The following is a 13,202-nucleotide window of genomic DNA, read 5'->3' as shown; positions in this document are numbered from 1 at the left end:
GCTTATCGCCGCCCTAATGCTCACTGACAACTTAATAACATCACAATTAACTAAATGCTAAACAGATGTCAGTGTCGCACTAATGTGATTGAGACGCTCGGCACTTTTGACGTGACCCCTGTGTAGCGCTGCCATTGGCCTAATTTACTTGAGTGACACGAACGGACTTTGAGGGAGCTGATTGTGAGGCCACCGGTGTGAGAAAAGAAAAAAAAAAGGAGGCATGATCATGTGACTAAAAGAGCTCATTTTTTATAACCTTGTTGTACTCTCTCATCCCCATGTTCTCTTCTCTCCCTCCGTTCTCGCCAAACTATTTCTGGCTTGAGAAAAGAAAGTGTTTACTCTGCGGCGGAGGCCTGCTGGAATCACGCTGTGTTCCCACTGGCTAAACCCACTATTGCCACTCCATGGTTTGCATATTTTCCCTGTATTACACGGCTTAAAAAGGACAGAGGGAGATAAATTGAGAAAGAATGAAAAAGAAAAAGAGAATGAGTGCCGCCTCCCCTCCTATTATACATGGATTTTCTCTGGTTTTACTGCATGTGTGTGTGTGTGTGTGTGTGTGTGTGTGTGTGTGTGTGTGTGTGTGTGTGTGTGTGTGTGTGTGTGTGTGTGAGTAGATGATTCACGTATAAACAGGAACACAGTCAGACGACTCGTCCAAGGCCTGTGGATTCATTTCCACGCAGGTCACATGGGAGACGCAGTCTCATGGTGAAAACAGGCGACTGCTCATTCTGAAACGTGGCCTTCGCTTGTGCACATTTCAAAGGGCGCACTTGTGGATTCGTGGATTGGACTGGCGGTTTTAGAAGGGGAGCAGATTTTTAAATCTACAGACAAAATCAATTTATTGGTTTGTGAGTCACTTCTATTTTATTCTGACCTTTTCCTTTCCCACACCGAGCTGTAGTTTAATGAAGAGGAATGTTTGTGTGGTGGGCTTCACCAATAAAATACAAGTTATAAATTATGGTGGGGACAAAAACAGCTTAATGGAAGAAAAAAAAAGAAAAAGCACTGAAGACAGCTGGCAGAAGTGAAGACGACAAGAGAAAAACAGCTTTACTGGAAATGACAAGCTGGAGGGAGTTTGAACAACAAGACACGATGGTGACTTGAGGCTGTGAGACGAGCATGATGCCATCATGATCCTAATTCTGAGGTGGGCCCAGACTAACGCCTGGTCTCAGACGTGCTCGTACCGACAAGAGATGGTAGACAACCTCCCGCTGTCTCGCTAATGTGAAGCTAATCATTTATAATTTGTGGTCAGGTGATAAACTGAAGCGTCACATGGTTCTGAGAAGTTGCCCATAAACACGAAAATACCTAGTGGGTGATGGGAAGAACCGCCTGTCAGTCACCGTCTCCACAGGCATCCTTGGTCTTCCCTCAGCGTCCAGCTCTGATGCAACTGACGCAACTTATTCTGTGACTCTTCAATCTGATGTTGATTTAGAAAAAGAAGCTCAAATGCAGGTACAACCAACAGCCACATCTGGTCTGCAAAGTGGACAGAAATAAAGAGCATTTTGTTGGGGAAGACCTGCAGGTGGGGACGCCTCCACGCGCGTGCAACAAATGCCGGCGCAGGAAACGCAGCTTTGACACCCCTCAACGTGGGGCTATCAGTCCCTGTAGCTCACAAGGGATTTTGTCACATGAACGCAAGTTTTTGTTTCAACGAGTTCCAGGAGTTAAAAAAAAAAAACAGCCACATGATGTTTTGCTGCTTGTTCTGTTGGCATCCTGGCCAGCTTCCCCCTCCCCCACCCCCATGCATGTCTTTGAGAGTGACGACAACTTCAGGAATGCGGCCTCCAAACTATCCTGTGGTTCTGGATATGATATATACTTATATACAGTTACACCCACTTGAATAACACCGAGGTGTGTGATGCACCCAGCGTGTCAGAGAGAGAGAGAGAGAGACAGAGAGAGAGGTGAAGTCAGCTGATCAAGCAAGAGATGCCACAATAGTTCCCATTCTGAGCCACACAGAGAGAAAGAGCCACAGACTCAGAAGCCAAATATTGTCATCAGAGAACATTCGCCAAGAGCTGACGCGCGGCCAAGAGGCAGGCCGAGATCAAATCTGGCAGTAACCCCCCTGCTTCCTGGGTCCCGGACACACGGCCACTTCTGAATAAACACACCCGTGTTTGTGACGCTCCCTCGCTCACGGCTGGACTGTGACACGGCTCGTACATTTGGCTGGTGATATTTTCTACACACAGAAAGAAGGCCATATGTAAAAAATAGAATAAAAGCCCTGGTAGCAGTCCACAGGGGACGCCATATTTATCACAACACCACAGGCAACAAGAGAGGCCGGGATGAGAGGCGGTTCATCTTTGGGTGCATCTTTCCCACAGTTGGCCTGAAGATGGCGCCAGAGAAATGAGGTTCAGCTAATCAAAGGGTTCATCCTCAGGGGGGCCCGAAACCTGCTTTGTGGTTTTAACACCGGCTGTGCCAGGGTGGATGATTAAATATTCATACAGCAGATTTAAAGGCTGGCAGCCATAGAGCCACAAATATCAAAACAATCATAATGAAGACACCAAGAATATTTCACATGGACGTTTGCTTTATGAAGAATAAGGAGTCCGATGATGTTTCTTCACACTGATTTACTCGCTTGACTAACGAGTTGTGAAGGTGAGAGGAAAAGTGTTCGATGAAGTGTGCTAGCAAGTACACACTCTTTATGTAGTACACTCTGTACTGGCTACTGATTAAACGATTAGTACTGGAATCCATTTATACCTAAGAACACCAAGAAAAACTTCTGGCATTTTTGTAAATATCTTCAGAAAACCTGGGGCTTTTCTGACAAACCTGATAGGATTGCAGAATTATCGACATCCACATAAACCTTTACTTCTACTCTGCCGTCAGACAGGAACATGACGTCACACCACTTCCTGAGCGCTGCTGCTCATTAAATATCATCCAAAAAAAAAAAGATTACAACTGAGGTGGATTTCACTGCAGGTCCACAGCTTAAAGAAGTGAAGCAACTCTCAGAATGGAGAATTTGATTTGTTATTTAGATAAATGGACCTACAGTTCGTGGTCACTCCCCACTGAAATGATTAAAAAGTAAGATCACAACTGTCTATTATATTATATCATATTATCATATTAAATATTCAAGATCAGGCCTTTATGTTGTTATGAATGTGTTGCGAACGGAGCCGTGGGCGTCGCTCAGGGTCCGACCGTCCCATTCTGATCCACACACGAGCGGCTCGCCGGGTCTGATGATGGTCTGGACACACTGAGAAGACCCTGGAGGCGACTGTGTGATTCGTGGTACCAGACTACATAAATAATATATTTGTAAATTGACTTGCTGCTGCTTCACCCGTCTGGCCTCCTCCCGCCGCGGCCGCCCACCGCCAGCCCCTCCGCTCGTTCCAGACTGGAATGCCTATATTTAGAGAGCTCCTTTCCGCTGTTATGGCTGCTGGATCATTAGCCTCGTTTAACCCTTCTTTACCCCTGGCTCGCTGATTGGCTGAGGGCATGCCCCTCAGGACGAGCCCCCCTTCCCCTCCAAAACCCCGACCACACCGCCTCCCACTCTGAAATGTTGAGGGGGGCTCACAAAGAAAAAGCTGTTACTGGGAGCCTCAGATGAAGAGCAAAACACAAGATGATGGTGGTGATGATGATGATGACCTGCGGCTACTTTGGGGGACTCTTGCTGGCGTGTGCGCTCATCGGAAGCACTCACGTCTAATTTTGTTTGACATGCTAACACGGAGCTAAAACAGGGTATTGTTTAGTTCCTGGTTGGTGACCCTTTGACCTTTCCCATGACATCGTCGTCAGGCCAAAGGTCCCAATTATGTGGTACAATCTGCCAGGTAGATTGCTGTGAAATTTATGGCGTGCGCTCTGATGAAACATTTCCATTCAGGGCGTTTTTTTTTTTTCCAGCGTCGCCCACTGCAGGGAACACAAAGACTGCACCCCACGCCGGTGGTCAGACATCTCCGGTCATTAGCCACACAGCACAAACGACATCTGACATCTGCTGTTCCTCATACCACAACATTTTGTTGTTAATTCCAGGGATTGAAACCGAAAACCCACTGCTCTCAAGCAGGGGGCCCAGGACCCCCTGGGGGTCATGTATGACATTCATGAGTTACAGTTATTGATTCTCAAATAAATTACTGTAACATGATGATCTTATTCTCAACATCTCCTTTCCCTCAACGTGGCTGTTTCTTTGTCCCTATGATACCAACCTGAAGCTACAAGTGGCCACTTCAGCACTACAACGTTTGACATTTTGGCGAGCAGGACTTTGGCCCCTAACACATTTGTCTCGTGCAACTAAAATCAGGTAAATCTGCAATCCATCGACTTTCCTTAACAGCCGACATGTTTCTGGACGTCATGAGAGAATCATGGTGAATCTGGAGCGATGATCCAACGTGTCCGACCTGGCGCGACTATCAGGAAAGAAGATCCACAGATCCGCTAACGGTGGCGGACGCTCGGGACAGTTCTTCTCCCTGAATTAAAGAGTTCATCGTCAACACCGAAATCTTCCCTTCACATCTGCCGGAGAGGGATTTACTTCTTCCTATTTACATCTTGGCATCTCGGCCGTCCTCGTCTCCATCGCCGAGCGCTGATAAACAACGTTAGCCTGCCAAGTTTTCTGCGGTTGTTGATTACTGGTGGGTCTGTCTTGATTTAAGACCAGAGGGACTAATCCAAGATGATGTGATCTATCTGTCTGTCAATCTGAGGCTCCAGCTGGCCTCAAGAGGCTGAATGGGCCTCCACATACCACCACGCACACACACGCGCACACACACACGCACACACACACACACACACACACACACACACACACACACACACACACACACACACACACACCAGAACATCACATGCAAGCTGGTGAACACTCCGACGCAGGATGGGCCAGTTGATGCAGAAAGGTCAGACAAACTTGCTGAACGACCTCATGTCTTTGTGTTTATGTTCACGGTGTCATGATGACACTGTGTGTGTGTGTGTGTGTGTGTGTGTGTGTGTGTGTGTGTGTGTGTGTGTGTGTGTGTGTTCGTACCGGTGTGGATCTGCCGGTGAGCCTCCAGGGATTCCTCCGTCTGGAACTGGGCGCCACACTGGTCACAAACGATGGCCTTCTCACCAGCTGGACAACAAGAGACAAGAGTCTTAATACACACAAAAACACATGCGTGCCCGCGCTCACACACACACACACACACACACACACACACACACACACACACACACACACACAAACACACACATACGAGCCATGTTTGGAAAAAACAATATCAGAGGCAAAATCTCAGATGAAATCGATATTGCAAATGTTTTCCTCATTCATACCAACAAACTTCCATGCTGGTGCTACAACGTTTCATGACTCAGACCTGAAATGAAGAAGTGAAACACTCGGAGAGCCGCCGACTCGCCGGCGTTCTCCCGGGTTTCTCTGATTTCAACAGTTGGCATCAACACGTTTGACTCTGGAGAAGCTCGAGTGTCACTTCGGTTCATTTGGTTCATTGTAATTAGATATTTTCCCACCAAGAATGATTTGTGTTCTCCTTCATGAAGAAAATATCTCGCTGACTCCACAAAAGGCTGCTTACCATTTTATTATCATTAAATTAATGAGGAGGTCACGTTTTTAGTGGCGTTTGTTTATTTGTTTGTTTGCTTGCTGGAAGGCAAAAACAGTGAGGCTCATTTTCACCTGGCTTGGTGGAGGGGTGGAGCATGAATATGTGAAAATTGAATAACGTCAAATAAATCAACACGTCACGGCAAAGGCAATTTAGAAAAGGAATTTTTCAATTTTGCCACACTGGCAGTGGGGAGGGGGGGGTTGCTTTATCTGGGTGTACCTGCTAAATTGTCAACTTGAGTGTAAACTGTAAAGTTGAGTAAGAGGCGTTTGGTTTTGGCTCCAAGTGCCTCATCAGTTGAGCAGTTTTTGCCCGCGTTGCACCGCTCGGCTTCTGTTTATGCAAATAGGTGAAGAGTGTAGCCCTGCAGCTGTGAGCTCAACTGTCATGTTCTCCTATCATCTACCACCGCGTTCCACCGTGTTCAACCATAAAAGCAGGAGAGCATCGCAGGGCACATCAGATCAGGCCCAGGCGAATGTTTTACGGCTTGGCAACCGGCGCTGTACATGCCATACACATCACACATCAAACACACACACACACACACACACACACACACACACAAAAACATCCAACATCTGGATATCTGCGTGTGTGTGTCTAGAGTGTGTGCTTCCAGCGCGAGCACAGAGCGATCCCTCCCAACCAGACCTTGGTTTGTTCTTGGCACGGCCCCCTGGGTTACGACACCTCCAGAGAGAGAACACAATGAAAACAGGAAGTCGATTCTTAGATGACAGGAAAAAAAGAGTGAGAGAGAGAGAGAGAGAGAGAGAGAGAGAGAGAGAGAGATGGCTAGTGTGGTTTTGCAACAGCGGTGACATTAGGGAACGGTCTGTACTGTAATAAGCTCGACCGAAAGCAGAAATGACACAGGCCGTACATGACAGTGTGTGCCTGCCAGGTCTGTGCTTATGCAACAAGTTATGCAAAAGACAGTACGCTGCTGCACAAGCGAGCGTGACCAGATCATAAGCCGCTGTAATGCAACCTTTAAAACCAGCACATCCCAGATTCAAATTACTAGATGTGATCCAAACCGGCCGAGCTGCTGGTGAGCAGCCTCCTTCTTAACTGGCTACATATTCACAGGACATCGTTTGCAGCGCGAGCGTACAGGCACGTCGGTGTCAAATGCACAGACGAGCATATGGCCGAATTAGCAGGCAAAAGCAGCCACTTAACCTTTGGAGAGCAAGACATGTACACGGAATCCCCAACGCACCCACTGATGGCGCTCATTTGCATTAATCACATGGTCCCTCTGCTGCTCCTCAACTCCCTGATTCATCATTGTCGCAGTAATTATTATTGTTACGCGCTGCCGAGGCGCTGCCAGCCCTCCGTTTATTGATAATATTGTCAATACATGTGCGGCTGATGTGTGACGTCGTGATGATTTAACCAGTATCACGGCGCGGCGTGTTCCAGGCGTTCGTCAGATCGCGTCTCATTCAGGGGAAACAGAGATAACACTATTTTCAGAACACATTCACCCACAGTAAGAAAACATTTGCTTTGTATTGGTGGTTTTTTTTTGCTGATAAGTGTTGTATTATTGCAATTTTACACCAGAAGATGTGATTCATTGCTTAATTTTAATGTACTAGACAGAAAAAAAGAGCACAAACGGCAGCCTGAAAAGTAAGAAAACACACACATCTATGGTGTTGTAAAAGGAGGTTATTTGTAGTAAATCAGCTCTGGTGGCGCTTTAGGAGCAGCGATGGCAGCAGTGACTCTGCCCCACAGACAGCGGTGCAACACTATAACCAGTCTTCTGGGAGGCCCTGGCGGCATGTTGCTAAATGGGCCAGGGATAGGGTTTTAGTGCGGGGCATGCCCCCGCTTGTGGCACCAGGACATAAATTGTCAGGAAACGCCTGCACCGTGCTTCGCTTCAAGGAGAGGGGAGTTGTGCAAGGTCAGCATGGGGCAAAGGGGGAGGAAAAGAGGGAGCGGGGGGCACACGCAGCCAGGCAGCCCACCCGGCCAAATGCCCGTCACTCCGGTTAGCCGGCTAAGAGCTAACAGGGGGCCCTCGTCCTGGTAACAGCCGCCATTAGCGGTTTTCACTGCCAAATTAAAGTGATAAATCTTGAGGCCCCTTTGATTGTGAGAGGGTGAGCAGAGACACTCGACATCAGCTGCTCTGCAGAGAGTCCTCCTCAAACTGAAATACTCCATCAACAAGCCCATTCACAAATTTCAGCCCTGAAATCAACCTTGAATTATTTGTAACATTGCCGCGCGGCTGCAGCGACACCCCCCTCCCCCCAGCGGTGCCACGGTTGCCCGCGGCACGGGCTGCAGCGCCTTGGTGACATAATAAAAGTTGCTCAACTCATATTGAGTTAGTGTGCGGGTGGCGATCAGGTGCCGCTGAAGCCGCTTCCCGTTTCACTTCCCCATCTGAAAGATTTCACAACTGTTGTTGCAGCTCAGTTATTTCATAAAAGGCTGTAAAAGAGAACAAGCTCGCTGCCAATCAAGCAAACGTCCCACAAAGGCTGGCAGCAAAAAGTAATATAACAGTCACTTCTATACAGTGGAGCCTGCATCCTGCTGATAAAGACAGATGTCCTTCCTGCGCTGCTGCAAACATTCGACTGTTCTGATTAATACAAGGTAGATTGTTGCCGTTTCAGGTTCACGTCAGGTTCAAGCACAGAGAGGCTTAAGTGAGCTTAGTCCTTAAGTGAATGAACACAACAGTAATTAAGTTTGTTTTTTAGCTGCATGTCTGCATGCAAGTCAAGTCCACACCAGGTCTTCAGAGTCAGTTCAGGGAGGGATTACCTCGTCACCAGGTTCCACATGCCGGAACTCCTAAAGTGATGCTTCAACGCAGAAGTGGAACTCAAGAACTCACAATCCCGATATCCCCCCCCCCCCCCCCCGGCCGTTTTACTTCCATGGGATTTCACAATGCAGGAATAGCCGGACATGTATATTTAGCGCGAAAGCTAACAGATGCTCAAATCAGCAAAAATGCCCCAAAACGTCCGTTTGCAAACTCTCAAGGTCGTCGTCCACAAGTGACAAAAAAAAAATAAATTTGCAATTATTTTCACTAATATTGCGATTTAACTTGCAATATCGGACGAAATATTCATTCTGACATCATTATTCCTGTTAACATTTAAATGACCGCGGTCTTATTTTGTGGTAACTTTGATCGAACAAAGATGTTTTTTGAAGATGAAGATGCTTCCAGCAAGTGCAAACACTCACTAGGCCTGAACACTCGCCAGCGCCAGGCCTTGTCGAGCTGTCCTTGACTGGCCAGAAAGAAAAAAACGCTTCAACGGTCATTAAACAAAAACGCACCTGAATGTTTTTCCATGCATTTTTAGCTTCAATAGTAAACTTTTTATAAATAAACTCTGGAGTTTGGCTGTTGATGGAATTATGTCTAATTTTGTACTATTTATTTCTAAATGTAGGCATTCTTTCCAATACGATGCTCAGTAAGATGCTCCTATCTTTTCATTTACTTTCCCTGATTGCTTTTTTATTCTGTTGCTGGGTTTTATTCTGCCTTTTGAATTTCCTCAGTTCCTCTCGTCATCTGTCTCTTTTGTTAGAGCTTTACTAAGTTACACAGTCAATGCTTTTGATGTGTGTGTGTGTGTGTTTTGTAGTTACTCTTTTATTAAATGACACAGTTTGTGTCATATTTTCTTGGTATAAAAGTGAAACACAATGAGGCCCGACTGACTGAATAAACATTCATAGTTCGGTATTTCCAGTGAAACGCCGTCAACCCTGCGTCTCTGTGATACTTGCTAACATTTCAGGTCCAGATGACCCCTGCCACTCTCACCATTTCCTCACAGTGGCTCAAGAGTCTTCCACTTCACCGCGCTGGGCTTCTCCCGACATTTCACCACGAAGACATGACGAGGGTTGCGGATTAGTCCACCGCGGCGGCGGCCTCACAGGGAAGCGATGGTGAATTCCCCCGACTGTAATTCTCCCTGACATGCTAAGTGCTCATGCTCCCATTTCCCTAAATAATGTGGCGTGCAATGGCGCATCGTTCCATTTGTTACTACGCTCAGTCTGTGAGCAGTTGCAGTGTCACTGCATTAGGATGCAGAGACCACAGTAACCTAAACAGCCATTTGAGGGGTTTGCGGGTGCGCGCACACACGCACACACACACACGCACGCACACACACACACACACACACGCACGAACACACACGCACGCACGCACACACGCACACTCCTGCGTCTCAACAGTGTGATCTCATAATGCTGCCATTCAGAAGAATATGAAAACAGAAGGGCTTTTGTTTGTTTGGGGTCCTGTTCTTCACTCTGACACTTGTTGTTCCAACCTACTTTCCTTTACAGGTAGAAGTTAGCAACAGATGTCCCCCTCCGGGACTCGCAGTCTAAACAGAATCCTTCATCAAAGACCATCTTAGAATTAAACATTAGAGAGCCCGACTCTGCTGATAGCAAAAGTGGGCCACCGCCTTGATAGTGGAGCTAAACATCTCATCTCTCTCAGGATTCAACCACCACGAAGAAAAAAAACGTTTGTTTCTTCTCTAACAGCCGCCGGTCATCATTCATCGATCCTGTGCAGTGAATTGTTTAGCCGGCTAATCACACTCAAGTTCCTCAATTAAACATAACTGTTTTGAGGAAAACCACGTGTTTCATGTGTGGCGCAGCTTCTATTGTAAAGGAGACGGAAATCCTTGGAGCTCCTCAGCGTGGAAGCGTTCAGCAACAGGCCGACTGCTCCAGGAGAATGAACCTGCTGAGATGCTGGTCAACACGCGAACAGTAAAACCACACAGCCAGAAAAGAAGACAGAGCCCTTCCTCAGGGGAGCTGAGACCCGGGCTAATTAGCTTAGCACAATGAATGGTAGTGGGTGGGATGTGTTAGCATAGCTCTGTTAAAGCGGTCCTCTGAGTGAAATGAGGAAACATTGCAGCGTTACAATCAGACACGTAGCCAGAACTACTTTGCTGACTGGGCGCAGTGATTTGACGCAGCACCTCCAAAGCTCCACTGGAACTTGGGTCAACAGAAACAAACGTTTGTTGAGGACTAGAAGAGCGACTGCTGCTACTGATGATGAGGAGGAGGAGGATTCCTGCTGGACACACCAGCATCTTGGATCTGAGCTTGCTGATGCTAACACTTCCCGCCCACTACCAGCCATTGGGCTAAGCTAACTAGCCTGGACCTGAGCTAGCTGATGCTAACACTTTCCGCCCACTACCAGCCATTGGGCTAAGCTAACTAGCCTGGACCTGAGCTAGCTGATGCTAACACTTTCCGCCCACTACCAGCCCTTGGGCTAAGCTAACTAGCTTGGGTCTCAGTTACCTAATGTTGCACAGAGGAGAGCAGGGGGTCTGTCTTTATCCTATTATGATATATCAATACTGCTAAAGTGATGCAGTATCATGAACTCTATCAAAATTGTTGACACTGTCACATACAGTATTGCTGTATTGATTTTAATAAACAGATCGAGTTTTATGTTGAATTCAAGCTCACCTCAGTTAAGTACGGCATCATGTAGGCATTCTCCCTACATACTAAGATGCACTAGTAAAACATATGCTTGAAAGAGCCTCGGGCCACACAGAGGTTTACTTTACAGCAGCGGGTCAAACATTAAAGCAGCACTGAAGAGTCACTGAGGCCTGAAATTCTAATTACCTGGATAATATTTGCACTGAAATGATCACGGGAAGGTTAACGTGACGGCTCCAGCTCAGATTGTTCCCCGGCGAATCCCTCTGCTGCCTTGTTTTCTTGCATGGCAGGACACAGTTTACTGCGTGTGCACATATTTCTGCAGGACGCGGCTGCACGGCGTGTTTTCAGGAGACACAGAGGCTAAATGGGAAATTAAGAAGGCTAATTGGAGTGAATCTGTGGATGGACGACCAATATCACACCCGATGGTTTTTAACCATTACAAAGCGCAGGAGAGAGAGAGAGAGCGCGAGGAGATTGTGTGTGTGTGTGTGTGTGTGTGTGTGTGTGTGTGTGTGTGTGTGTGTGTGTGTGTGACAGAGGGAGGGAGGCAGACAAGCAGAGTCGCCAACAAAAACATAGCCTGGCTGTTCACTGAGCCTACATAAATGGCTTACGTAAGACAGAACTCTCAGTACCAAAAAAACAGCAAAAATCCCTTAACACACACACAACAACACCCCCCTCCCCACCCCACATTTATGCACACACGCATGCATGCACACACACACACACACACACACACACACACACACACACACACACACACACACACACACACACACACACACACACTCCAGCTCCGAGGACTTTACTCCTTCACCTACCAAGCAGTCATCTTTACTAGACTCATAATGGCAATCTTTTAAAATAAAAAGTAAAGACGAAGCCTTTTTCTCAGGAGTTTAATGGCAGAACCCACACAGACATTGCCGCACGCCGTCAGAACAATGAGTACAGACACCGCACGTTCTCCCCGCTCTACCTTCAGCCTCATAATGAGTCGTGCTGTACAGTTTTATTTACACCAGTGTCTTATCAGCGCTGCAGCAGCACTCTGGCTGCCAAACGGGAGGACAGGCCACAGTACTGCCTGTACCCTGCAGTGGAGTAGGTGTGTACCGCCATGCACACAGCACGCCGAGGCTGGGAAAAGACCGGGGCTGCTGCCAGGACGCCTCGCAAAACAATACAACATACTTACTTAGACAAACACACGCAGGAGGAGGAGCTGAACTGCCACAACAGAGGAGTCACTGCTCAGCTCCTGCACAGCTTTAACAACTATTTAACATGCAGGAATCAAATCCAGCGACTGGATCTTTCATCATTTCTAACTTCTTTTGGCAGATAGTTGATAATAATTGATGTAACTATTATCTGTATGAAAACAAGCCGGTAAGAAATTCATATTTTGCACGTAAACCACTTTGATGACGCTTGAAGCCTAAATGCAACGGGTAGCAGCATAAAGCTAATGTTAGCCTGTGAAGGAGCTCCACCTCGGTCACATGACTGCAGCGTCACCAGAACTAATGCTGGCTCCAGGTGCACACGAAAAAAAAACCATGGCGGAGAAACCAACTGATTTCTTTGTGGTAGGATGGCAAAACCGCACCGATTGCAGTGTCCCTGCGAACGGCGTCAGTGGAGGATTTGGGTTTTTCATTTATTTCCTTTGACATTTTCCTCAATAGCTTTGGTGCAGAAACAGACGAGCGTCACGATTTGCTCGCTGGATCCAAAAACTATGTTTATTTGCAAATAATTGGGGCAAATATACTTACAATTTTACTTTTAGGTTTTTGTTTTTTTTTAACCATTAATGTAGTTAATCTCTGAGGCTGCCAATTCTCCGTGGTGTCGTGGTAGAAGTAGGAGGTCGGAGGTTTCTGGAACACAGCATTCGTATCACGCGCCTTCTGCTTTCGCCGTGATGATGTTTAAAGCCCCCGACAACCTCAGCAGTCTCCCTTTAACACCTGT

General features: G+C 47.0%; 1 protein-coding gene across 1 annotated transcript in view; it reads right to left on the bottom strand.

The window, feature by feature from the left end:
- Window positions 1-13,202, bottom strand: part of zbtb16a (zinc finger and BTB domain containing 16a) — a 129,624-nt gene that overhangs the window by 45,017 nt on the left and 71,405 nt on the right. The window contains exon 4 of the mRNA XM_086226231.1: window positions 5,108-5,194. Coding sequence (XP_086082357.1) covers window positions 5,108-5,194 — 87 coding nt within the window. The remainder of the gene's footprint in view (window positions 1-5,107; window positions 5,195-13,202) is intronic.

The sequence above is a fragment of the Aulostomus chinensis genome, chromosome 15, assembly GCF_037954235.1.
Source record: "Aulostomus chinensis isolate RoL2024-O1b breed Wild chromosome 15, RoL_Achi_v1.0, whole genome shotgun sequence".
NCBI lineage: Eukaryota > Metazoa > Chordata > Actinopteri > Syngnathiformes > Aulostomidae > Aulostomus > Aulostomus chinensis.
The sequence above is the reverse complement of the archived record's forward strand: the minus strand, read 5'-3'. Positions and strand labels throughout refer to the sequence as shown.